This window comes from Fusarium fujikuroi, chromosome FFUJ_chr01 (assembly GCF_900079805.1).
Source record: "Fusarium fujikuroi IMI 58289 draft genome, chromosome FFUJ_chr01".
NCBI lineage: Eukaryota > Fungi > Ascomycota > Sordariomycetes > Hypocreales > Nectriaceae > Fusarium > Fusarium fujikuroi.
Genome location: NC_036622.1, coordinates 3,410,661 through 3,437,249, shown reverse-complemented (window position 1 = coordinate 3,437,249; position 26,589 = coordinate 3,410,661). Strand labels below are relative to the sequence as shown.

The 26,589-nt window shown below is 49.7% G+C and overlaps 8 protein-coding genes; 3 read left to right on the top strand and 5 right to left on the bottom strand.

Annotated features, from left to right (window-relative positions):
• Positions 1-722: 722 nt before the first annotated feature.
• Positions 723-3,153, bottom strand: FFUJ_01049 (uncharacterized protein; the record flags this gene model as incomplete). XM_023568263.1 has 6 exons in its annotated part: positions 723-826; positions 913-1,068; positions 1,122-1,164; positions 1,228-2,100; positions 2,195-2,853; positions 2,931-3,153. The coding sequence occupies 6 exons, from the start codon at positions 3,151-3,153 to the stop codon at positions 723-725; spliced, it is 2,058 nt and encodes a 685-aa protein (XP_023424485.1).
• A 5,643-nt stretch (positions 3,154-8,796) lies between these two features.
• Positions 8,797-10,524, top strand: FFUJ_01050 (uncharacterized protein; the record flags this gene model as incomplete). Its single annotated transcript, XM_023568252.1, has 1 exon — positions 8,797-10,524. The coding sequence occupies one exon, from the start codon at positions 8,797-8,799 to the stop codon at positions 10,522-10,524; it is 1,728 nt and encodes a 575-aa protein (XP_023424484.1).
• Positions 10,525-10,778: 254 nt separating this feature from the next.
• Positions 10,779-12,143, bottom strand: FFUJ_01051 (uncharacterized protein; the record flags this gene model as incomplete). The annotated part of the gene is made up of 1 exon (XM_023568241.1): positions 10,779-12,143. The coding sequence occupies one exon, from the start codon at positions 12,141-12,143 to the stop codon at positions 10,779-10,781; it is 1,365 nt and encodes a 454-aa protein (XP_023424483.1).
• A 1,883-nt stretch (positions 12,144-14,026) lies between these two features.
• On the bottom strand, positions 14,027-14,802 carry FFUJ_01052 (probable RNA-binding protein (RRM superfamily); the record flags this gene model as incomplete). XM_023568230.1 has 5 exons in its annotated part: positions 14,027-14,127; positions 14,227-14,354; positions 14,462-14,518; positions 14,583-14,606; positions 14,762-14,802. 5 exons carry the CDS (start codon positions 14,800-14,802, stop codon positions 14,027-14,029), a joined length of 351 nt encoding a protein of 116 aa, XP_023424482.1.
• Positions 14,803-16,263: 1,461 nt separating this feature from the next.
• Positions 16,264-17,850, top strand: FFUJ_01053 (related to 5-methylcytosine G/T mismatch-specific DNA glycosylase; the record flags this gene model as incomplete). The annotated part of the gene is made up of 1 exon (XM_023568219.1): positions 16,264-17,850. One exon carries the CDS (start codon positions 16,264-16,266, stop codon positions 17,848-17,850), a length of 1,587 nt encoding a protein of 528 aa, XP_023424481.1.
• Positions 17,851-18,927: 1,077 nt separating this feature from the next.
• On the top strand, positions 18,928-20,023 carry FFUJ_01054 (related to surfeit locus protein 4; the record flags this gene model as incomplete). XM_023568208.1 has 4 exons in its annotated part: positions 18,928-19,091; positions 19,162-19,274; positions 19,337-19,830; positions 19,886-20,023. The coding sequence occupies 4 exons, from the start codon at positions 18,928-18,930 to the stop codon at positions 20,021-20,023; spliced, it is 909 nt and encodes a 302-aa protein (XP_023424480.1).
• A 1,420-nt stretch (positions 20,024-21,443) lies between these two features.
• FFUJ_01055 (related to major facilitator MirA) lies at positions 21,444-23,404 on the bottom strand (the record flags this gene model as incomplete). XM_023568197.1 has 3 exons in its annotated part: positions 21,444-22,375; positions 22,434-23,050; positions 23,124-23,404. 3 exons carry the CDS (start codon positions 23,402-23,404, stop codon positions 21,444-21,446), a joined length of 1,830 nt encoding a protein of 609 aa, XP_023424479.1.
• A 1,554-nt stretch (positions 23,405-24,958) lies between these two features.
• FFUJ_01056 (related to GNAT family acetyltransferase) lies at positions 24,959-25,543 on the bottom strand (the record flags this gene model as incomplete). Its single annotated transcript, XM_023568185.1, has 1 exon — positions 24,959-25,543. The coding sequence occupies one exon, from the start codon at positions 25,541-25,543 to the stop codon at positions 24,959-24,961; it is 585 nt and encodes a 194-aa protein (XP_023424478.1).
• Between the last annotated feature and the right edge of the window lie 1,046 nt (positions 25,544-26,589).

Genomic DNA, 26,589 nt, shown 5'->3' with positions numbered 1-26,589 from the left:
GCATCCCTCCGCGAGCCAACCCTCAGCGAGCTTGGTACATATAAACCTTTGATCCCCCTTGTGTTTCTGTCATAACGCAGCAGCCCGTCTCCCATCGACACTCGGTGAGCAAACTCTCGCCTCTTTCTGTAGGTGGCCGCACACACTCTCGGTGTACCTGTCCCTCTCCTCTCACCGTCATCCCTTTTCTTCCATCGCATCGCAGTTTGTTGGCGTGCACTCCCTTCCGTCCTGTTACATTGTTTCGCCTACGACCCTCCTCCCCGCTGCTTTGCCGTGTCCCGTATCGTGAACTGGTCCATGTGGCGGTTTATCGGAACTGAACAAGAACCATCAATCTCTTTGGCTATAGCATCTTCACTGGCCCTCCGCACCCAATTTAGCTGTTTATGTCATTTCCCTTCAAACCATCACACCAGTTCGGCTCTTTCTCTGAACCTCACCTGCACTTGACCGCCTTTTCGTAACCAAAGTTACCCTGGCATTTTAAATTGGTTTCCATTATCGTTATCATCGTCATCGTCATTATGGCCGTTACTGTTGCCGCCGTCATCCACATTCACCGCCCTTCATTCGCGTCGTATACAGTCTCAGTTCCTGCACCTCCGCTGTGAGTACAGCATCTTCTCAAACTCTGCGACTACGCAATTGGCTCCAAGTCACCCATTGCCCCCTACTGTCACAGAAGACAACCAGAGATGTTGTTGGCCAACCAAACCCGATCATATTGTTGTTCGAGGTTGCCAGTTCGTCTCGAACAATTGACTGACAAAAAAGTAATCATGCTCATACACGGCCTTGTTCCGGATTTCTTCCCATTGCAACGCTAAACCCACAGAGTTCAAGTTAGCATCAAATTAGAGAGCCATTGTCTCAGCCTGTATGGTTCTTCATCCCCGAGGGTCAACTTACCATGTCGTCTAGCTAGGTTGCTAGTATGATGGACAAACTTGATCTTTTCTTCATCCAAGCCTGCCAGTGTTCGCAAGTCTTGGTCTTTGCAATCTTCCGAGAAAGGGTAGATGCCCTTGTTACAGTAGTGGAAGTGTGCGAGCAAGATGTTTGCGCCTGTTCAATCCCCAGTTAGCAAGCGCTTGGACCAGGGTGGCTGTGTGACTCACCTAGGTGGTATTCTTTGACCTTCTCCTCACGTGCAAACCGTCGCTGCAAGTACATCGATAATCAGCAAACTTCGCAGGCCACTGTCGAATCTCAGGGCTCTCTTACCTTCATGCCGTGCTTCTTCGCGTATCCAGCGTCATGAGCTGTGATGAGAGCTGTGTTATGCAAAAGAATGAAGATGACAAGATACGTCACTAGCCAAGTGCTCTGCTTGTTCTTTGACATCATCTTCTGAAGTTTGTCCAGAAGCTCCCTTCGCAACTTGGTCTGTATGTGGTGAATCAGGATAAGATCCATCTGAGCGCCAAGTACAGGCGGAAGAGGGATCTTGCCATGATTCGGGTTCGTTTCGTCCAGGATGCTTTGCTTCATCCCCAAGGTCTCTTCTCCAACAATGAAGCTCGACCGCGTTGTCAGACGAATCGACATCCACAACAAGAGTGTATGATGAATAAGTTCCACGCACTCTGGCGTAGTGGACGGGTCTTTGAAGATTTCCCATGCACGTAAGTATGTTCGGAATAGCAGGCCTTCAGGTGGTCCAAGCAACTTGGTAAAAGCATCCTGCATGCTATTCTCAATGTGGTCCAGATACTCTTTCTTCGCCTCCTCGAGGTTGACCATCGCATACGGAGGAATCTTCACGGATTTCTTGACACCCTTGTAATCCCAAGTACGTTCCAGCTTGTCACCAGCTTGAGGAATGAATCGTTGAACCTTCACTTTAACAAACTTATTCGATAGGCCCTCGGACAGATATATGGTTCTGGGCTCTTCAGTCGTAGCCCAGCTCTGTATCGGATCCGAGATGTTATTGGTCCATCGTCGTGTCCATTCATAACCGGGAACTTGGCCCGGTTTGAAAAGTCGGATATCTGTTATCTTGTATCTGAGACAAGGAAAGCGCCCCGCTCTCGAATTGGAGACTTTTTTGCATGTCAAACAGGCCCCTCCCTCTTCCTCGGGGTTGTTTTCACACTGCATCACTGGTTAGTGGCCTTTGCGCACCAGCCAAAAAGTACGTTACAGTAAGACATCATCTTATGCAACAGAACCGGACAGTGTTACTTACACGAATTCTTTGCATTCTGCACCTGATACAGGAACCAATCTTTCGGGTTTGGGCAGTTTGTTCACGGAGATTTGGGTCCTTGAACGGACCTCTCTTCCCCCCTCTTTGGTTAGTGAGCACAATTTCAAAATTGGCTTGTTGATCCATTAGAGACCACCCGTTCTGCACAGTATCTTCGCCAAGTTGAGCATTTATTATCATGCCATATTGGGAAACGCTGTCGGGCGGAGCCAAGCCCTGGTGAGTAATAGCATTTGTATCAATAAGGCTGGAATCGGAACTGTAGCCGACCTGTGGAAATGCCTTGGTGTCAAGCTGTTGACTGGACATTAATACTTGATTCTCCAGCTGTGGTTCCTCTTTGAAAGCTTGGGCGACGTAAAAGTCTCCAGCTGATAGATGAGGTTGATGAGTTGGTCCAGGACCACTCATCACAGGCTCCGCTAACGGCGTCTGATCAGAGATGAGAGGAAAGTTGACAAGGGGCGCAACATTCAAGTTAGGTTGCTGAAAGCTGTAATCTGGCTGTTGACCAGAGCTCAGAGTTGTATTGTCATATGGTTCAGATGATGGCATTGTCATAGACGGTTGTTTTTCTGCCATGTAAGGAGCATCTGGGCCAGAAACTGCCGGTGCAGAGCTCGGTAGCTGTTGATAGCCTTTCAGGGTGATGTCAGCGATGATCTCAGGTGTACGTCGGGCGATCGGGCAACCTTAAGAGTAGTCGGGTGCTTACCATCTTGATGTCTTGGGTCCCAGCCACAACATGGGCAGAAGAACAAGGTCAGATCCGCCATACGCCTGGTTAATGGGGAAGTAGAAGACGGCATTGAGTCCTGGCCATATTCGTCCCAGTTTGAAGATGCCCCATAATGCTCATCACGTTGACTGTAAGGTCCTGATAATGGGAGTTTCATCAGAGGTCCCTGGGACGAAGGCGGTCCTTGCTCGGATGTCATTGGGATCGATGGTGCGAGCCTTCTCCTCTTCCTACAATGCTGTTGTTCAATCAGTTGGTGCAATTGAGAACCAGAGGCTATTCCATAGAATTGTGCCAGTTGATCAAGATTGTCTTGGATCTCAAATGGTATAAAGGTGAAGTTGTCATTCACGAGAGGGGTGAAAGGTATTGACGAAGGGCCCGGATCTTCAACTCCCGGTTGGAGAAGAGGCCTCTTAACTTTGGAAGGATAATGTGGATTCTATAGAAAAAATCAATTCACCGCACATTTGGGTCTCGTAGGGAGGGGGCCTAGGGCAAGATCAGGGAGAAGAAGATGCTTGTCCGAGAGTCATGGCACGAGAGCCACGACGGGGCTGCGAGAAGAGGAAACGGTGGTGATTGGCAACAGCCGCAGGGGTCATGCAAATAGAACGTTGAGACGGGGGATCGATGATATAACTCCATGCAGCTTGCCGCCAACCGGGGAGAGAAACTCTTACCATAATGGCTGCAGTGAGACAGGACAGGGTGTGGAACAAACACTGCCTAGCAGTAGGAGTAAGAACAGAAAGACGAAGGTCAAGGTACCACCACGCGGAACCAAACTCGACGAAATACAGTCAATGACAAAGAAGAGCTAGCTTGCCCGGTTTGTCTCTCAGAAGCGGTGGTCAAAATTGAGCGACGCCGGGGTGAGAAGAGGGGGAGTGTGGTGGGAGGCTAATGTGCCACGAAAGCCATCACCAGGCACTTGACGTTGAAACCCCCGTAGTGCGCCGAGTGGAGCACCAGCGATGGCCGAAGTCAAAACGACGGCCGAGAGAAGGATACCAGACGGTCGGGAATAGAAAATACTGTGATGAGAGAGGCGAAGAATCCGGGGAAGCTAGGCGGAAGGGCGATAAGTAGGTATGTTAGCGCAAACCCAATCAGGTCGTTGAGGCTCCTTGCCAACAGATGGAAGGCCGATGAGATGTTGGTGTGCTGCTCGCAGCCGCCAACCTGAGAACCTTGAGCCTGAGTACGATTAGGACAGTACGTGGAGCCTTGTCCACCCCGTCCACTGCTTTAGCAACAAGGCGGGCTGAGCTGTCGTGGTACTGGCGACAGAACGTGGAGTGAGTAGCCGGTGGTGCTGGTACTGGTGTTTGCACCGTTGAGCGAAATCAGCGCAATATGCCTGCGGCCGCGATCGTATGGATGACGGCTGATGCGGGCTGCGGGCTGAGCAAGTATGAGGCTGGCGGTGTGGTGGTTGTAGTGACTGGGCGTTGAGCGCTTCAAGCAACAGCTTGACGGTCTGCTGGGAACGGTGATGATGAACGAGTCTGTGAGAGAGGAAAGTGGACTCGGTGAGGACGGCGTTGACATGGCCTCGTGCTGAGTAGTTTTTGACCGGTCTGAGGGGTACCATGGGAGTGGCAGGGGGCCTTCTGATTGTAGTGCTCAGGCTTGTCAGGTAAAGGATTTTGGGATATTACCCGCTCTGCCGGTTCAGTGCACCTAAAGTTCTCGATCTTATGTTAGGTATTGGAATAAGTTATTAGACACCATTGGTGGGGCGATTAGCAAAGAAGAAACAGTATAAAGGCTTCGTTCATGGCTTAGGAACTTGGCTACTGAAAAATGAGGGTGATTTGAATCGTGCGTAGTCGTAGACAACAATGCAGCTGAATCCTTTGGCAATCGAATCTTCGGATCGGGTCATTGTTCCATAGCCACGGAGCCTAGCCATGCCAACGGTTAATTCGTGCATTGAAATGGCCATGTGATTGACGTGGGGCTGACCAATGTCGGTCATGGCTGCACAGTTGCTCAGCTGGGATTGGATGTACCATTTTCAAATTGCTTTTTTTCCCCATGCACAGGGTCTCACAACGCCAACCCGCCTGGGTATCTCACACCAGGGAGAGAAAAAGTACTGTACATCGTCAACTCCGAAACGTAGCAAAGGTTCTCAAAGGTACTTGGATCGCCAAGCAGTTCAGAAGAAAGATCGTTTTTATCCAATCGTCGATGTAGGTCAGGCGTTTGGGGGGGCCATTCTCGAGAGTAACGCATACAAGTCCGAGAAAAGGCAAAGATGCCTCGACAAGTATGTCCTAGATTAGCAGTCAAGTTTCTAACCAAGAGGATACTCCGCTTGCCAGATGCACTCGGATGCAGTGGTGTATCGTAAACGAACAAATGCCCGAGCGTTGTTTCAAGCCCTTTCAGCTTCCCTTTCACCCATCTTATCTTGGCCAAGGCTGACGAGTGAATAACAGCCAACATCTCACAGAATGTTGAGACCAGTGGTGCTATCTGCCAATAGCTGACCCGTTGCCAGAAGCCTGCATTCTGTCCATGTGATAAGACGAATGTGTGTTATCGTCACGCAAAGACTCTGGTTGGTACGAGGGAGGAGGCAGGGGCAGCAACCGGTGAGAACAGCAATTACTTGCACTCTTGGCCGAGAATTAGAACTAAAAGATCGGTCCGGTCGATATCCGGTTGTGTGTGTTATCATTGCGAGCTTCTTACGACAAGAGCCTAGTAGCTGATGTTCGAGCCGGACGCACTAAAGAACGGCACGATGCAACTCATGCTCCTGAGCAGCCGCCAGTGAGGCGTGGCCCAGCCACAGATTCTGCATGAAAACGGCTGCATCTTCGTGGGTTATATTGCATCAAAATGCAAGTGGGATATGCGTGGCTGCGTCCGTGTCTCTTGGCTTGACGATGTTGTCTCTTCTCTCGCCGAGTTGCAGTGGTTTTCGACGCGAGAATGGGTTCCTGGCGATATCACCCAGCCTGTGACGTCGGATGGATGGGATGGCAAACTATGCAGGTTGCAGAAATAATAATCACTAGGCTGTTTCTGGGGCCACTAGAGGTGTCTAGGTAGGTAGGTAGGTAGGTAGCTAATATACTCGATACTGTGATTGGGAAGTTAATTAAGTGGCGCTTGCGCTTTCCCTTGAGGAAGGAAGGTCCAAGTCAAGTTAGTAAAGTAGTTGCCAACCTAGGTTATTACGATGGACGTTAGCAATTTTGCTTTGCATTAGTATGTACAAACCACGCAACGGTCTGACGGAAGAGAGGTCCGTTACCGTTCACCGGGTTTCCACACTAGGAAGTAATTGAACACCCATGAGTTTCATATCCAAAGTTAGTGCCTTCTAAGCTCTAGACCGAGAAATCCAAATCTTCACCGGGTCCAGTAACTTGTCCCTACCTAAGCGCCGATGAGGAACTCTCTTTTTGATCTAGAAAAGAGCATGGATGCCACATGGAAGGACTAAATGTCGTTAGTCTCTATCCACCAACGGGTCTTCCCGCGTTCCAGATGGGGCGTCCTAAATGGACGAATCGAACTGTTCCTCAAATAGAAATCGCTTGAGCTTTCTCCTGGATGGGTTCCTCCCAAGTCCTACATGTAGCTACAACTCGTTCTGGCGATTCTGTGCTACCTAGATGTACAGGATGCAGGCAAGGGAGGTTATACATATGGAGTCGAATCCCTTGCTTTGCCTGCAGTCACAAGACACCATCCGCCTAAGCCCGTATTCTCTTCAGCCATGTAAGCAGCCATTGGTCAGTTATCGCCCCAATCACCCCTGCTTCATATTCGCCAGCATTAATGGACATCGTCAATCATCCAGCTCCCATGGTATGGTAACGCAGCAGCAACAGAGCGAGTCAGCGCAGCCACTCGGGAGCTCCGCGAGCTCTACACACGGACATTACAATGCTGGCTTTGCGCACTGTCCAAGCCTCCCCACCCGGCCAGGAAAGAAAGAACGCTATGCTCAAGCCCCCATTGGGTGGACATGGGTGATAATGGTTCTCCGGTGCGCCTCTCCCGCTTCGGTGTCGGCTGGCACTTGTTATCAGATATCAAATAATATCGGAATGCAGCGTGCTTCAGGGCACGCCAGTCAGCGCGGATGACGTTGCCTGTACACAAGATCCCAAATGGTCGGTATTTCGGGAATGAGAAATGTGACTGCTCACCGGTTTCCCAGGAGCCCTTGTTCCCAAAATCTCGGTATTCCCCCACGCCGATACTTGAGGGGGCAGATGCCGGCATTTATCTGTCCAAGCTAGGTACGGTATTTATTGTGGAAGTCATATGCTGTTTCTCATGGAGATGGTTCTATTGATCGGCCTTGGACGAGCCCTACTGAGCGCTTAGATGAGGTTGTCTCGTCTCGACATTGGTTAACATCAGTCGTGGCCTGATGCTTCACGGAGTACATCTGGCCCATCTCGCTTAGAGCTCCCGATTTCTTAAGCTGGGTCAGGTCTGTCAGTTTTCGAACTGATTATATGCCAACTCCCGTATGTAACACTGTCTGAGAATCATGACCAAGACCTTGACTTGTCTCACCAGAGACTCCTCATGCCGTCCAGTTCGAACTTCCCCTGAAAGCTGTCACTGCGATAGTGCCCTCTACCACAAAATCTGACTGTCTTTTGTCAATTCTTCGTTGTCGTCCATCACTTTACTTTTTTTTCTCTGCTTGTACACAGTCTTAATAGCTAATCTCTCATCCAAGACCGTTTCTTCATGTTAAGTCTAGCGTATTCAAAGAGCATTTCATCAACATTCATTTTAGATGTCAATCCTTGTTTCGTGGACGGCATCCAACTTATAAATCCGTTAGCGAGTCATGTCGATTCTGGCTTCTCATCAGCTTGCGTGTTCGTTTACCACGACTAGCGCCGCCAACAAACCACCAACAACTCGTTGAGCCATCACAGCGCCTGTACTCCCGCGAAGCCCAATACAAATGACCTTGGCTGGCTTGGTGTGTCTCGCTGCATTCACGGACATTGAGAACCTGAATCCCTCGGGACGTGCCACAACAACCTTTGGAATAGAAGCAACTGCCCAAGCAGATATTGTGACCGGGTCTGATCCCGTGTTTTCAGGAGGCAACGGATACCTGCCTTGATCCCTCCGCATGGAAAGCGTGGATGATTTGTGTCTGGGAACGAAAAACACCCATTTGCCAGGCAACATGCCTCTCCGCAGGTGGAGCCCTAAGGTGCTTGCGTCAAGCGTGAAACTTAGTTGGAAACTGGATCTTGTCGTTCAAGTCTCGAGGTTGGAGGCAATCTCCATCGGGCGACTGCTTGCCATATTTGTTTGCTCTTTCTTACCCGGCAAGAACAAGTTGTGATCAGTCACTCTCGGTTTCACAGGGACCAACAGGCATCCTTCGATCATGTGATCAGACAGCATGACCAAAAAGAACCGCGTACTGAGCATTGAAGCCAACCACTCAAAGTGACCCAGTTCGGCCGTGTCATCCATCTTTGGTACCGTCGCACGACAACGCATATTATTTTCCCCAGGCTTGATGCTGACTGGTGGCACGTTCCGCCTTGTCCAGTAGATCTTGCTCTCGAGTCGAACCGAGTCATTTCTCGTCCTGGATTGATATCGGCCACTCTACGCTGCTGACGATTCAACAACTCCTCGCCAGCTATTCAGCCTCTGGTCGCCTTGCATCCGAGACTGGAACCCCTCACCTACATCCGACTGTTTGTGTTGGGCAGCATCTAAGACATTTGTGCAGGTACTTGGTGATTTGCCGTGGAACGCTGCGCGCTGCTGACTTGAGCTGTCTTCTAGTAGCTTTCGGTGTCCAGAGTATTCATCAGCCCATGCCATGGAGCTGAGTCAGGAATCTATTCACGATGTTATCCACCCTACTGCAGCCTTCTCGGGTCCTCCATCAACCACCCAGCTGGGCTCGGCAGTTCGGGATGACCATGTTGTTGACTGGCAAAACTCATCGCTGAACCCAAAGAACCGCATTGATAGCCTCAGCCCACTGGATCGTCCTCTCTGGCGCATCGATGGCTGCACTGCTTTCGGAAGCCAATTCTATGCTGTTCCTCTGTTCATCGACTCGATGTCTCCTATTCGAATGGATGTTTTCATTCCCGAGCCCTCAAAGCTCTCACCAGAGCTTCGGCTTGCACTTGATGTTGATGTGGCATTTCATACCACGAGTGCAATGCGCATTTCGCGTCTCGGAATCACTCAACATGTGCTCCGCATCCTGCAACACTGGACAGCTCGGCAGCAGGAGCCTCTGAAAATCTTCAGTAACATACCTTTCGGTTCCAGGATTGTGCTCAGGAACATGCCCATGAACGTTGCTGACGCGGAGGTCACCATCGCTCCGACTCACTATCTTGAACGTCAACTTCTGTCTGTGGCTTCTCTTGAGAATGCTTGGGGAGGCGACGTTGAGTTACCGCCGACTGTCGATCTTGGTGACGTGGTATACGTCTCACAGCTACACGACAGCGTCTGCCTCGTCAGAATCGGAGGCAAGATATGGATTTTCAAGGCACTTACCAGTTACACCAAGTACCTTTATCACGAGCTAAGGCAGCTGCTCATCATCCCACCACATCCCAACATTGTCTCCCGCCCTGTGCACCTGGTTACAAAGAAATGCAGTTTTGGGAGTAAGGTGGCCGTCATCGGATTCACTCTCGAGTACCATATTCACGGTAGCCTGCGTGATCTGATCCCTTTTCTCAAGCTTCACAACATGGTGTCTCTGGCTGACGAGACAAAATGGGCTATACAACTAGCATCGGCGTTGGTGCATCTTCGTACAACATCCAGTATCTTCTATCCGGATCTCAGGTTGGACAACATCGTTCTTTCAGCTAGTCGAGATGCCGTTATGGTTGATTTTGAGCAGCGTGGGGTCTGGTGTGAGTTCGCCGCTCCTGAAGTCAATGCTCTGGAGTACGTAAGGCTTCTTGCTATCGATGAAGAAATACCCGCGGAAGTCAGCGAAAAGTATTCGAAACTCTTGACAGAGATGCTTCCGCATTGGGAGGCGATGGGTGAGAGCGAGGAGTACAAGTGGCCATGCAAAGGCTATAATGTCCCATGGGCATGTCTCACACCAAAAGAGCAGGAGGCATGCGAGGTGTATATGCTTGGCCGTGTATTGTGGTGCATCTTTGAAGGGAATAGCGCTCCCCAAAGAGCCGCAGTCTGGCTTTCATATCGATGGGAACCACTTGTCGAGTTTCCAGGATACACGAAGACTCCTGGAGCCATGCAGAAATTAATCGATCGTTGCACACGCGGAAGGCAGAATGGCCTTAGTAGGCTGATTGTGAGGGAGAGAAACCAGCTCGTGCTCCGAGAGCTCGAGAAAACAGGGCTCTCCACCCCAGATGGGGTGCAGCGGACGGCCAAGGAGTGGTGGTCGAGAGAAATCGATGCATCGGAGACGTGGCTCAGGCGAAGGATCGAAGGTATGAAGAGGGGTGATTGGAAGGAGAACTACTACGACCGGCCTAGCCTGAAGGATGTTCTTGCGGACCTTGAGGCCTTTCGCGATGAAAGGGGTTTCAAGTTCTGACTTGGGCCGGTGACAATCGGACAATCCGGATATGTCTCACTCCACTCAAAGGCATAGCAAACAGCAAGCGAGTTATTCAATAAGAAGCAACAGAGTTTGATACACTAAATTCACTTTCATAAGTACGGCTTAGTTAGTTTTTATTTTATTTTATGAATCTCCATATTTGGTATTCAGCTTGTAAAGCTGTTCATGTCAATAAATGATGCTTATTTTCGATCCACATTGTCACCAGTCGCCAAAGTCTCCGTGCCTCATCTGGTTCTCCTTGTCTTGCGGCGACTCGTTTGCCCCTGAACTGATCTCTTTAAACGAGATCCTGTACTCGATGTTCTCAGTCTTCTCAGCATTGCCCTAAATCGCTGCACGTAACCAGCTGGCGCTCCATAAATCTCAATCTTGCCGAGAAGTTCCTCGAGGTTATGTAGGAACTGGCTCGCAGCTTCGGGGATCAGATTAAGGACGTTAAGAATGAAGTCTTGATCTCGATCACCAATTAGCCGCAGGTAGAGGTTTCGGTCGATGCGTGGTGCATCTATTGGACCATGGTCTGTATTGCGAGATACCACCAAATCCAGAATGTGCACGAAGCTGCGAGCTGCTGATAAGGCTTCCCTTGCTGAAATAGGGCTTTCGCGGGTATAAATATCGTGGCGCATCCGGCGAACGCAACCTAGAATATGTGAAGCTGCCCATGTAACATCTCGGGTGGGATCAGGATCTGAAGTTTGGCCTGGGGTGTCGAGATCTCGAACAACGCGGTCAATACGCTGAGTAAGTTTGTAGAATACGTCCTTTATAGGGTCTTGCGGGCGAGATAGAGAGCGGAAATAGTGAAAGAAGTGATGGTTATCTAGAAGCATACGAGATATGGTTTCTTCCAGATCGTTTCGTTTAATGATCTTCCTGCTGTGAGAACCCTTCTCAAAGATATCTGGTCTGAAGTCCCCTGGGTCCATGCTATAGACAGAGGAAAGCATTTCTCGAGCTTCCTGGGCGCGGAAAGCGTCAGGCTCGTTATTGTATTCCGAGTCCGGTGTGACGAGGTGGCAGTGAAGTCCCTCCGCCAGGACATCGAGACGAAAATTAGATATATTTTGGAAAGCTTCGCCCATCTCCTCAGCATGGCCTGCTGGGCTCATCCTGAGAGGCTTGCTGAGATCAGTTTCGTACAGAGTTTGCTTGACGATCTGATCTAATAGCCAAAGGAGGTGCTGGCAAGGCTGTCCATCATCTCGGCATGAGCAGCTGAGGTTGGAAGTGCCGTCTTGTGGCGGGCGGATCCGCACAGAGCGCGTGACAAGCTCTGTCATTTGGAACGCATATGTATCATCAATGCGACGGCACTTTTCTAGAGCGATCTTTGGGGGCTCTTTGAAGGTATCGCGGACGATTGACTGGGTCTCTTCAGGGAGGTGGTCGATGAGATATGTGAGTTTGGTTGGGGATCGGATAGCAGAAGGCTCATCGTCGTCGTCGTCGAATTCTGAACTGTAATCTACATAGCTAGAGCTATTTGATCTTGTATCAGAGTCAGAAGATGATTCATCGTGGTGAGATTGCTCGGTTGTCCGGCCTAGGGATTGAGCCCTGGCACGAGAGGGGGTTTCTGGAGACATGCTCTCGAGAGATAGTCGACTTAAACAAGAAGAGGGAGGATACATCGGCCCAGAAAAAGTTACAGTGCCGTGACAAGGTTTATGAGAATACAGAGTGGTTATTCTATGGCTTTATATCGCATGTCGACCCAACAAGGCTGCTGCTGGCAGCGACTTAGATCGAGACCCCAGTTGCGGCCATTGGTGGTTGGTTACAAGCCTCATGGCCGGGCTCAAGGACACAAGAGAGGGGCCCAAGGCATCATTTCCAATATAGAACAGAAATTGTAGCCTTGAGACAGGATCCAATAAGTGTAGACCATCGTTGAAAGCTCGCAATAGGTAGAGAGCTAGAGGTTCCAGCTGTGGCTGTGGAGTCCCGGTGGTGCGTTCCATGACAATGGGTGCAGATAGTGAGATACCCACTCATGATCGAAGGAATGACTCCTTCGGTAGATGAGTGAAGTTGGGGCAGCTGTTGTTGGTAGCTTTGTTGGTTGATGATTGGTTTATATAGGCTTGAGGATGCTTGGATTCTTGACTCAAGTAGATTAAAACGTGCACATGAGGTTGCCATTCATCGAATCAACAGGTATATCACAGATGACTCAACACTCAATACCGTCAAGTCGATAAATCAATTAAAAGTAATCGCATTCAATACGACCTCAAACTAATACCTACGTCGAAATCGACGTTGGTTTACTTTATTCAAAGCCTCCCACACTCAGCCACGAGCCCACTGCCTGGCGGCTAAAGAACCACTCACAGCTCTCCAAGGCTGATACCGCGACCTCATCGACGGCCCAGCTGGTGAATCGGTAGACTTGCAACATATCCGCAGTTCAGGCCAAGCCCGATGCGACCGGAGAAGCCTACTGTTTGCAAAGCCAACCGTCTGTCCGGCAAGGCATTTTTCAATTAATAGCTCGAGAGCTGGCGTACAGCTTGTCCACGGCCTGCTGAGCAGATTGCTAGCCAGCCGAGTGACCAATGGGACATGGCAACTATGAGATCATCTACCATGGATCACGCTCAGTGAGCAATGTCCAGGCAGAGTTAAGTTTCATCTCTCGAGCTACTTCGCGTGTCACAGACCTGGCAAGATTCTTCACAGGGCCCAGTCCTTGCGCAGGGAACCTTTAATCTTGAAGGATGCCCTAAGCCGAGACGCTTTGAGAAGGACTGGTTCTCTCATTATCAAAACAAACTGACTTCAATCTAGTTTACTGGTGTTTATCCGTTTCTTTCCCCTTGCTGATCTCAAATTTCATAAATTGCGCGACGTGAAACCCCCAGCGGGAGAGGTGGAGAGTCGAGGCCATTTCTACGTCACACATCTGTATGGTCGCGAGTCCATCAGGCAGATCATAACTGTGAACGAGGGGGTGTTGGCTTCTCATGGCCAAGGCTTCCAGGTCGAATAAAAATAAAAGGAACAAAGAGACGCGAAATGCAACAACATCATCAAGGCCTTTCCTATCCCAGGCCATGCTTAAAAGAGCAGTTTGTGACTGGTCGTATCGCCACTTGCTGAATCAACCTTGAATTTCCCCAGTGCACCTAATTCCCAGAACCGTAAAGGAGAGGTGTTTGCGTGTCAAGCGAATCCGAACCAATAGTAAAACCACCTCAGAGGTGATGCGAATTTGGGCTCATGTTACAGAGTCCCTCCAACAAGCGATCAAGATGCATCATGCACAGGTTAGTGCAGGTCGAAGTCCATCGTCAAAACGGACGACTCGGGAGGATGCGCGGCTCTTGGCGGTTGCTTTGGTTGGGGTCCTGCCTTTTCGGAGGATCGTCTTCGGGTCCGGCGAAGGAGATTTGGGAGAAGACGAAGACCGGCCTGCAGACGAGGATTTCGAGTTCCTAGGCAGGCTATCCGCAGACCGGTCGGATTGTCAATCGATGCCATGCTGTTGCTTGAGCTGAGCTAAAGATTCCCGGCGAGCTTCGAGGTCCTCTTTTGACTTGGCCATTTTGTCTGGCTGGTGGTATAGAACTGTGATTTTGGTCAGTATTCAATTGCCCCTGTGCATACGCCTAACGCAGTCATCGAAAAATGAATCATTGAGACGCAAGGGTGACGAGGCGGACGCACCAACGAGGTATCGGTTTTGGAAATTGAAGCCGTTGAGCTTGTCGCAGGCTTGCTTGGCGTCGGCTACGTCTTCATAGACAATGAAGGCAGTACCTTTGGTGTTGTTGGCAATACCCTGTCGAACCTGGCTACAATGACTGTCAGTATTATATCGCAAAGCGCACACCCTCGGAGTGACAACAATGTTTTCTTCAATGACAATTGTCGCGTGTCGAGTAACAGGGTCTGTGCATACCGAATTGGGCCAAATTTTCCGAAAAGGTCGAACAACTCTTCCGGAGTGACGTTGTAACTATGAGTCGACATCGATTAGTCGCTATTCGGGCACGAGGTTATCATCGCGGTTCCTATCATACCTCAAGTTCTTTACGAACAGAGCTCTGGAAATCAGTTAGCGAATGCCAGACAATGCAAGTAGGTACGTATCGAAGAGGTCGATCGAGGTCGAGAATGCGATGTGATGAATGAGGCGCAAGAATTCGAACGATGATTTTTGGTTCTGTGCCAGACACAACAGGCGGGAGCAGCGACTTACCGATTGACTTCTGGGGCTAATTTACCGCCGCGACTACTCATCTCTTGGATGATGGTATGATGGTGATGATACAAGTTCTGTAGGAACGGAGAGGGCGCGGTGCTTTAACGGGACGAGAAGAAGGGATTATTTGAGCGGAGCGGAGAATGGCGAGGACGGGCGACGGAAGGCAAGATCTATGCACGTGACCTACTAATCGGGCGACCAGGACGGGCGGAGCGGCTTTTGACGAATCACGAACGTTTAGTGCGAGCGACCTCGTCACTTGATACTAGGGAACTCTAAAGGTGAGCAGAGATATGATAATGGGAAGACATATGGTATATCTCTGTTGTTCCTGTCAAACAACTACTTCTTATGTTTCCTTTCTTACCTTTTCCACAACTGTCTGTCCATGCAAATTGCTCCGACATTCGTCACGCGACCCTACCAGATGCCATTATCAAGTCACCGCATCCATCCATACTCACTCACGTCAGGCTAGATGAGTGACCTGTCGCTACATGAGGCTTACCGAGACAGCATTGGGGGCATGCGGCCAAGGCAGATAAGGCCAGGTACCGTGCAAGTGCACCACGACATGGAGTTGCGTACCCGCTGATAGAGAATTGGGCGGCACTTCTAAGCCGAGGTGCAGCCAAATGGGCCCCTGCAATGTCTGGCTACTAGTGCCTTTGCGTGCTCAGGTATCACTGCACCTGTGAGAGTAGCCCGGTCACCTGGACACGTGGAGGACTTGTTTTCAGGGATCCTTGATCAATCAGCAACCAACCTCAGTCCATAAGTCGGTCCAGGCTAGCTCTCGGTCCAAAGACTACCACAACGTGTTCGCCAGCCGAACCAAAAGCTTGATTAACTAATTGAGAGAGAGCAACTTGTTCAGCTCATCAGCATTTTATCCTGTCGTATATCCTAGGTTTATCGTCTATCAGAGAAAATAGAAGATATTTATTATCTAAATCTCGGTTGCTCAAACACAAGAAATGACTGTCACCGTGGGGCGCCTTTTATGATTCTCCACTAGCAAATGTGGTTCACTTCCTCACTATTGGTCAGCACTGTTCGATAGAGCATATGATGTCAAAGGTATCATTGTGATAAAAGACGAACGAGTACGCAAGAGTTCGAAAGCAACAGCAAGCCTGAGAGCTGCCCATGACTATACTGTACGGAAGGGAAGAGACATAATACTATGGACACGGATCAACCTCGTTCATTCCCCTGAAGCGCCTACCTAGTACTGGCTCGGTTTACTTCATCACCAACTTAACTCAGCCCAGCCAGCCTCATTCTTCATTCACTTCACTTGACTTCACCTCCCATCAGCTCTCTCTCACAAGATAAGTTATTTGAATAAACCATTTTAAATACATTATTCGGGGTTTAAGCTATTGGTTTATCCCCCAAAACCAGCTCTGATCTAAGAAAGGTTCTGTTCTCACCTTCTCACAGCGGTTAAGCTGCTCCAACACCTCTATCTTGCACACAAAGAGTTGATCGACATGAACGGCTCCACAACGCCTCGTTTCGGCTATGATGTCCTCTCCGTATCCGACGTTCCTTCAAACGCCCGAGACTTCCTTGCCGACGTCATCGAGTCCTATCAAGCACCAGAAGAGACCGAAGAGCTTTTCCAAGAGAGCCTGCTAGCACGCGCTGCAGACTGGCATTATCTGATCGAATGTGCCAAATCCATGCGAAGAGCTCGCCCAGGAGATAGAAGCAGCTTGCAAGCGCAAGACGTCCTTGCCGACGTATGGTACACGCTGAGCGGGCAGGATCCTCCACCTGGTGAGGAGCCATGGGAATTAACCGATAGGCTTATTGCTCGGGCTAAACAGCTTGAGGTTGACCCCGAAATCCGACCACCACATATCACCGAGCAAATTGAAAATCACCGACCACAGTGGCTTGGATCAAAGGGTTTTCCAAAGACAACGACATGTCTCACAACATCCCCTTATTGGTCGGACCAGCCCCATGGGAGGCGCCCAGGAGGGAGTAAAAACCTTGCGAAATGGAAAGATCGAGCATGCCTCCCTCTAGCTTCTTCACAAGCACGCGTCTCTGCAATACTACACTCACAAACACCCGGCAATGAGACTCACCAAACTCTGAGTGTTGATAAGCGTGCTGGTGGGCAGGGTTCCCCGCAAGGAGGCGCTCTGTGCGACATGACATTGATCGTCAAGCCTCAAAGTTCAATTTCGCCATACTTTGTAGCCACTTCAGCATCGGATGAGGCTGGCCAAGTCATTGCACTGGCGCGAAAGCGACCGCCGCGGGGAACTGTCCCTTCAGTTCCCTTCGCGCCTCTCACATCACAGGAGTTTGGTCTTATCCAAGAAAAGTTTGCCCACGAACCATTCTGGCTCCTCATTGTGGTGACATTCCTGATTCGGACAAAGGGCACGCAAGCAATCCCTACATTTTATAAGGTAAAAGAACGATTTCCTACGCCAACGCATATTGCAAGCGAAGGAAACACCGAATCGCTCGTCGAGATGATACGCCATCTTGGCCTTGCGGAGCACCGTGTAAGTTTGATGAAGAAGTATGCCCGGGGCTTCTTGGATCAGCCTCCAGTTGCTGGCATCTATCACAAGGTGAAGAAGTATGATCACAGGGACATCGACCCACTGAGTCTGTACCAACATGAAGGCAGTAGTGCACTGTTGGTGGATAAAGACTCATGTGGGCAAGATATTTTAGAGGCCTGGGAGATTGGACATCTTACACAAGGCAAGTATGCTCTAGACAGCTGGCGCATCTTCTGTCGGGATGAGCTACTTGGACGAGCGACGGGCTGGAACGGCGAGGACAGAGATCCTAAACTCCAGCCTGAATGGATGAGGGTTCGTCCAGATGATAAAGAATTAAGGGCATATTTGAGATGGATGTGGATGAAAGAGGGCTGGGAATGGAACCCAGGCACAGGTGAGCGTACAGTTCTGTGCGAAGAGTTGCGAAATGCTGTCAATCAAGGGAGAGTTGTGTATGATGAGAAGGGCGGGTTGAAGATTCACAGTCTGGCCTATTCAGCAAATGCTTTGGCATTAGGGGAGGAAGAGTTGATGGCTGAAAGCTAGACAAAAGCCATTGTTGACTCACTTACTTGACTGATCAACCTTGGCCCTGTTGTGTTGGTTACTTGTACGAGTATATAGTACTTTGTAAGGTGTTAGGTAGTTGTTGAGTAGGCAGACACCAACGTAAAGGACAACCAGATTCGAAGACGAAAAAGTTCACCCACCTACCACAGCCCGTATTCAGGTATTTTATCTACCAACTACGGAGTACTAGTTGTCGAGTCCGTCTGTTTGGTCTTCCGTGGTACCATATCGTGATACGCCACTGAGGTAGCATCGATTTGGGGGATGTTTCCATTCTTGGACCATTTAGCTCCCGGCTCTAACCAAAGTGGTGATGGGGACATTGGGGAGTGGCTGGGTCCCTTGCTAAGCCTAAGCCTAAGGCAAGGCACTGTCTAGCTGCCCTTCCTGACCTGTATGTACATACGAGAGAACAACCTGGAAGACGAGGGGAGGTCCGAGAGCACCTGCAGAGTTAGGTAGTCGGTAGGTACCTTTGATTTCCCCTCTGTTCGGCAGTAGCCCCAAGTCATGCAAGGTCTCAATTGAAGCACAAATAGAAGCGAAGGGAGGGGAGCTTAAAAGTGGGACGACAATAGGCTCCATCACGGGATCTCTAAAGGACACCGTTGTACAATCAGACCCGACCCTAATCTAAGCCAATCCGATACTACTCTTTTTCTCTATTCGACTCGTCTCGTCTGAGCTGAGGTCATCGCCTGCAATTGATTCACAAAGGACAGCTTGCCTCGTCTCGTTCCTGTTGTCTTGCCTCTCCTTGCCCTATTTCTCACTCTTTTTTTATTATTACTTCACGTACCTAAACTTTGTTTGTAGAGCTTCTCGAACAAACTCACCCAATTGGAATTCGTCTGCCATTGTCTCTGGTCGAGTTCTAACGTCCTTACTCTTATCCCACCAGGCTTTACCAGCTGCTCCAAGTCTCCTTCTCCTCTGCTTCACGACGACCACCGACTTCCAGTCCTGGGAAGCATCGCCCTGTTTCGTCCCGCCCGTCCAGCAGGTCTGCACGTGAAACAAGCTTCCACCCGACACGAACCTCTACATAAAGCAATGTCCCAGCGATTCAACTCAGGCTACGGCCTCGGCGGTCCCGCGCCTTACGGCGGATCCCAGGCTGCTGAACCTCAGCAGGGCGAGGGCTTTCTTGAGCAGATTCGTCCTTACACTAGCAAGATTGAGGATGCGCTCGACACAATCAGCGAGCCGATCAAGCCGTGAGTCGAGCGACTTCCTTTATAAATGCCTTTGGAGCTCCGAGAGCTGACCATTTGCCCTCTTTGACAGCTACCTTCCTGCCATTGGCCGTTTCCTAATCGTCGTCACTTTCTTCGAAGATGCCCTCCGCATTGTCACCCAATGGTCCGATCAGCTGCTTTACCTGAAGGACTATCGTCATAGTAAGATGCGCATTGCGTTTCTGATCCCAGATGACACCGTTGGCAGTACTGACACATGACAGTTCCTTCCGGTATCACTCATCTCTTCCTGCTCGTCAACATTATCGCCATGTTCTCTTGCTCTACCCTGGTCATCATTCGAAAGCATTCCGACTATGCCGTCGCCGGTCTTATGGGCGTCGTTGTCACACAGGCTCTAGGATATGGTCTCATTTTTGATCTCAACTTCTTCCTCCGAAACCTTTCCGTCATTGGTGGCCTTGTCATGGTCCTGTCAGACTCTTGGGTTCGCAAGACGCAGGTCTTTGCAGGTCTTCCCCAGATCGACGAGAAGGATCGCAAAATGTACTTCCAGCTCGCTGGCCGCGTTCTGCTCATCTTCCTCTTCATCGGATTTGTCTTCAGTGGAGAATGGTCTCTCTGGCGTGTCATTGTCTCCTCGCTCGGAGGAATTTCCTGCGTCATGGTCGTTGTTGGCTTCAAAGCCAAGTACAGTGCCACTCTTCTTGTTGTCATCCTGAGCATCTTCAACCTCTTGGTCAACAACTTTTGGACAGTGAGTAACTTGCGGGGTGTGCCGATTGTATATAGAATGCTAACAAGTCGTACAGCTCCACGAACACCACCCCCACAAGGACTTTGCCAAGTACGACTTTTTCCAGATTCTATCTATCGTTGGTGGTCTCCTGCTTCTCGTCAACAGCGGCCCTGGCCAGTTCAGCATTGACGAGAAGAAGAAGGTCTACTAAGTTCGGCACCAGAACCAGTACAGCAAGCTACGTCCAGTACAGGGAGCGCCAAGGTATCCGGCGTTGGCAGGGCATATCCTATTTAGTATCTCGAGAAGGAAATTGATAAAGAAAAAGGTGCGATCATCTGCATGATGACCGAGCGCGTGTTTTGGTGATAGTGGAGTGGCACCAGTTTTGGCACGATATATGAAGATTATAAATCTGCCGTTACAGCATATCAGACGAAATGAATACATGGATGATCTCTACGTTGGCTGATGCTCATATCACAGATAGGTTGGAATGACTGGCGTCTAGACTTGTTTTGTTTGACCGGTTGTCGTGGATTGGGAGACAGCCTTGGGGAACAATTATCCCAGGTGATTTGCCGTACAATGGGCTTTGTTTGTATCTCCTTACATAACCATCAACATTGAATGGAAACGAAATCAATGTCTGTCCGAACAAATGTTGGACTGCATTTGATCATTGGCGTGATATCAAAACAGGCAACCAAATCTTAGACTGAAAGGAAGGGAGAGGTAGGATAATCATGTTATATGTTTGTTTTTCTTATACCATAGTGTGCTTTTATCTCCTGCTATCATCCTCCATGTTGTCAGTCTCTCTGCAGCCTAGAGTAGCTTACCTACTGATATGTCCCGATCACCCGTTCATATACACCCCTTCACCAGACTGCGGAAACAGCATCACAGATAATAGCAGGGCAAAAAGACATACAACAGCGGGAATTCGCTGATCGTCACCGACCCAACTACTAATCCGCCCCTTATTAGTTTATCTATGGGAGATCAGACGGGATCCCGAGTTCTCTAGTAGGTATGGTCGTATGTGGAGGTGATGTGTCCAATATTTGCCTATGAGAAACGACTAGAATCATCAGGCCTATCTAAGTAGGTAGTTACTGGATAAATATGGTCTCCATGGTCCTACTGCAGAATAGACTGAGTGCCTGCGTTAGGTCCGTATAGCTCAGGGTCGAGGGCTGCCTTTCTATCACATCTCTATCCGTGAACTAAAAGTCGTGATAACCTCAACAAGCTAAAAAGTTCGCAATGCTTCGCCTCACGAACAATGAAAACTGGGGTCCATTTATCCTGTCAGATCTATACGTGTCATAGTCCTCTTCGTGGATGTCAAATTACGATCACGTAGCCTGTCAACATGTCTCGCTTGGAATGGCAAATAAACTGAATCAAAATAGCTTTGTACCATTACTTTTCGCCAAGTTGTCTCTTCCTCATTAATAACTCGTTCATCATGGAACGCACTATACTAACTGCTTGACGATCATTAGTCCGTCACATACAAGACCATCCCTTAGGCAAGGGGTTCACCAAGTTTTGGCTTTGTCCAACAAGGATTCGGTGCTGCAATCCAGATCCACAACTTGGGATCTGTGGAATGGCCGAGTTTTCTATAGGACAAGACCCTTGGTCTGCTTCAGCTTCTTGACGTTGATGTTCCTCAGCATAGGCACCCAGATGAAGAACAAAGACGCGATACCAACACCGGCAGCAAGCATTCTAACTTGGGCAAAGCCATAGGACTCCTGAATGGCAAGCCGTGCAGGGCTGTTGATGGGGTAGGCCAGCTGATTGACAATGTTTCCAGCAATGAGTGGTGCGTTGGCCAGCTCGGACTCTGGGAGGTTCTTCATAAGCTGAGGGATGAAGGTGTTGGTCCAGATGGCACCGGAGATAGCTCCTCCAACCGCACCACCAACTCCTCCCGCGACATACAAAGTAGCGAGCGCAGCAGCGACATACTGGTGGGCAACGGCAGCAAGGACAGCAAGCTGCATGACCAAGATGAAGACAGCTCCACCGATGGAAATAAAGATCTCGCACATAATGATGTATCCGACGTACTGGTTAGGAGCGCGGAAGTGGATCATGAGACCAAGGGCAAAGATGTAGATAGGAACCGCAAAGTAAAAGGTCCATTTATAGAAGCCAGTCTTTCGGATGAGGAAGCCGACGATGAAGAGAAGAACGCCCGAGACGACCTGGAAAGTAGAGTTGACGTAGCCAGCTTCAGCAGGGCCGAGGTTGACGACGACCTGCAAGAATGAAGTAAAGAAGTAGTTCCAAGTATAGTAAGAGATCTGGTAGGTAAGATCAATCATGCACGCGGCAACGACAGACCTATCGAGGAGGAAGCGACCCTGCAAGAAAGGAACAGGGGCGAGCCAATACTCCCAGACACCAAAGAAAACGAGAGTGCAGAAGCCAACCACGATCATGGCGATGATGTAGCCGGTAGACCAGCCGTCAGGCGCATGTGCAGCCAAGTTGAAGGGGAGGAGAAAGACGACAAGACCGCCGCCGAAGAGGAAGATGCCGATAACTGTGATTGTCAGTCAATATGAGTCGCTGCTGCACGAATTTGATAAAGAGGTACTGACCGTCGAACTCGTTGAAGACCCACCAGATGCTGCCAAAGAAGCCGCGGCTTCTATGAGTCTTGGTGACTGTTCCCTTCTTGAAAGCCTTGTGAAGATTGACCTTCAAGACAAGGAACAGAGGAATAGTGACACACGGCAGAACGATAGCGATCCAGCCGAAACCCCATCGCCAGTTCTTGACATCGAGGACAAAAGCAGCGGCAGCCTTGGAACCGGCAAAAGCCGTAATCATGTATGGCGAGGAGGTAAAAGCAAAGGCCAAACCTCGGTTCCTGAGATTAGATGCATCGGCAGCGAGGACGCCAACAGCATAAATCATGCCTCCCCATCCGACAGAGTAGAAGACCTGTGCAGCACAGAAGGTGGCGAGGTTCTGAGACACAGCCATGAGGATAAGACCAAGAGTTGCAAAGCCACTCATGAGCAAGAACCCCTCAGCGCGTCCCCAGACGTCGAGGGCCTTGGCCATGGGGATATAGCAGGCTGCAGTCATGGCGTCTGATACGATGGGGATGGTGGTCATGAGGGAATGGGTCTGCCACTCGCTGGTAACGTAAGGTACCAAGACGAGGTAAAAGGAACCACGGAATCCACTTATAAGGAAGAGTGTCCAGATGCTATCGAAGTTTGGTTAGAGATGTACAAAGAATCAGAATCAGAGTCAGAGTCAGTTTGGGGAGTACAACTTACAGACACAAAAGAGCAGCCAGAGATCCCTTACCCCAAGTGAGGGTAATGGCCTGAATCTCCTTGACTCCAGTCTGGACATCCTCACTGGGCACATCGGAATCGTTGCCCTTATCGTCAGGAGAGAGAGCACCAGCAGTGGCCTCCTTGTCGTGGCCAGGACCAGTCTCAGTGATGATCTCGGGAGTCTCTTCGATCTCCTTCTCGTGGGGAGCCAGAGTATGTGCGACGGCAGTATTATCCTCGCGAGCGAGGCCCTCGCGGATCTTTGCTAGGGCTGACATTGTTGCGGTTGAGCTCAACACTAACTGATAGTGCAGTGAAGTTAGGATCGAAGCTGCAACACACTGGAACTGTGATGTAAAGAACGAGGATAAGAGGGGGAGCTATTGCATTCTTTATGTAGTGCGATGTAACACTGACATGGGCATATGCAAAGGACAAGAGTCGGGCGATTGTCAGTTGTCTACATACATATTACCATGTGTTGGTTCTGCACCGGAACTCTCTCTCCACACGGTAAACTTCCCCTGCAACAGACCATTGTAGCTTGCCTCGGAGACGATAGAGGCTTTAGGCCAAGGAGCTATCAAAAGCATCGGGCTCTGGGCTCTGGGCTGAAGGGATGCTCTCAGTTGGCCTTTTCCCCGATAGGACGGGGTCCGCAGCTGGTCAACAGACGGGATCAGATTACAAGTGGCAAACGAGTGGGGGAACTGACCCGAGATCGGAACATGGGTGATGTGAAAATTTTTATCTAATCTGATTGATGGATAAGATCCAATCGCCAACAGCTTCATCCTTCCAAGGGGCAAAGGGAGTGTCATGTCGTGTCGTGTTAGTGGCATGGCAGTCTTGGAAACAAGTCGACATAGAGAACAAGAACCAACAGCACCATAACGCTAACTGACTGAGCGGACCAATAACATAATGCTAGACCTAAAAATGACCGGGAAACTGAATAATTTGCACGATGCCGAAAAAGGCTGCCCATGGACCCTGGCCATATCAAGTGGCTTGGCATAAGCTTGGGATCGTCTGAGCCCACTGCAACTAGCAAAGGACGCATGGAAAATCCTTACGCTTTGTGGACGGATATACCTATCGATTTGAGAATACAATAACCAACGTAGGTACACTTCAAGTTCGTCGTGCATATTATAAGACCATGTCCAATAACAAGAGTGGAATGGCCCCCCACGGAATGAAACCTGGCTAGTATGTTTTCGGTCTCGGATTTCTTCCTTGAAGCGATTAATCCCGAATGACTGATACTAGTAACTTTACACGCTGGCTCTCGGTTCACCGGTTTTACCGGGGACCTACGGTGCCAAGCCATAGTTCAACCGAGCGACAATCCAAGACTTTTTTAGATCAATCCCTCGTACAGAGCAACTCTTGTTCCATTACCTGAAGCGGAGTTTACCGAATGTTGCTTTTTAGACGGGCCGCGTAGCCAAGACCAAGAACGATGCGCGATATAGCCCACATGTTCCATTATCATCCTCACCTCCGGCATTAGATGGAGGGAGTTGTTGCCACCACCTGATACAGGAAGCCAGAGAAGCCCTAGAAGATGGGCATATCAGAGCCAAAGCAACACCCCTTCTATTTGCCCAAGCCTTTCCTTCTTCTTCTTCTTCTTCTTCTTTTTTGTCGGTATAATTCCTCAAGTGGGGAGTGAAAAGGAATTTCACCAACACTTATCACGACACACTTTAAGGCTGCCGCAATTTTGAAATTCATATCACAATGCATTACAATGAACAGGATTTACAATCAGAAAACGCTCAAGAAGTAATTGGAGATGATGTCTAAAGCTAATACAATGCCATCCACTACGCAGCACATGCTTGTTGTGATGACCATTCATCCCTCGTGACTCGATATTCCACCTCGCCCTCCTCGATTCCCGGAGGAGGGTTGTCGTACTTGTTGTGGAACGTTCGAATATGCTTGAGTCCAATCTTTGCCATGATAGCTCGGGACCCTTGGTTAACGGCCATGGTCTCACCAAAGACCTCTTCCACGCCGAGGTCCTCGAGACCATGCTTGACCAGCGCTCGAGAACCCTCTTTGGCGAACCCCTGACCCCAAAACTTGGGAAGGATTCTTAGGCCGAACTCGACTCGCTTCTTGTTCACCTGAGGCGGATCGTCGTTGCTTTGACTGGGCGCCAGCACCCACCAGCCCACAAAATCGTCCCCGGCAAATCCAGCCCAGCATCCGAGGCCAGACCCAAATGATGCTGTCTCGAGGAGCAGTTTGTGGACAATGGTCGACTCGTCAGCCGTGAGTGGCTTGCCGTACCCGATGTACTTCATGACTTCCGGGTTCGAGTCGAGCTGATAGATATAATCTCCGTGCTCGTGCCCGAGAGGCCGTAGCTCGAGACGACTGGTACGGAGGGTTGCTTGGCTCATTCTGTTGGTCGTGATATTGGTGGCGGTTTTGGGTAAGAAGCTGGTGTGTAAGATGGCACGATTGATTCTTGATTCCAACGAGTCTGTGTAGAACGGGGGCTGCTCTAGATATCTATCTACAGACAGGACCTTTTCTCAAACACCATCGTGTCTCGTCCCCTCTTATATATGCAACACCAAGAGATTCAAGAGCAGGGCTGTGTTCCTGCTAAGATGTTTGTATTCTGAAACTTGACAAGATCAGCATCTTGGCAAGTATTGGCTCTGTGCAACGAGGAGGCTCCTGGACGCTCTCGTCTGTGCAAAGTGGCAGAGCTCAGCACGCAGTTATCCAGAGTGTCAGATCAACTGCCGTAGACAGCAAGCGTGAGTTACGCTCTCTGGTGGGTGAGCCGCCAAGACCTTGTGAAATCCAATGGATCTGATAAGTGGGTGATTTAAGCATAGTATTAACCTTGCCACTTTTCTCATACCTAAATGCAACTCTAATCATGTATGCCTGCTTGGTTCTTGATTTCTAAATCAGGTATCAAACCCGATGAAGCAATTCATGTGAAGGATCTACCAAGTACCCGAGACCGGCCCACAGATGAGTTCTTTTTTGGACCATGTGCGTTGCATTCCTCCCACTTCCCGATACATGCCTGCCTGGAGACTGGAGACTGGAGACTGGAGTCTGGAGTCTGAGAACAAACCCAGCCCGGAGACATCAAGTCATTTGCCGGCACCAGCATCTCCTGACCACGCCCAATCTCCGTTCCCGCTGACGATAGAATAAGCATAAAAACGCCTCTCGGAACATTGACCTCCAGCTGGCTACTAAGGAACTTTTTAGTGGCCAAACAGCGGTTTCTTTACTCCGATAGGAGGGCAGTCATTCCGACGCCTCTCCACCATTTCTCCACGTCTGCGGCTTTATCAAGGATTTCTCACGCTAACTTGATCATCCTTGTTCATGACGAATGGGTCATTTTAATTCCATTTCTTGTCAAATGTTTCTGAACCGTCTCAAAAGGATCTTTCTGAGAACTGCTCTTCCTCCGGCA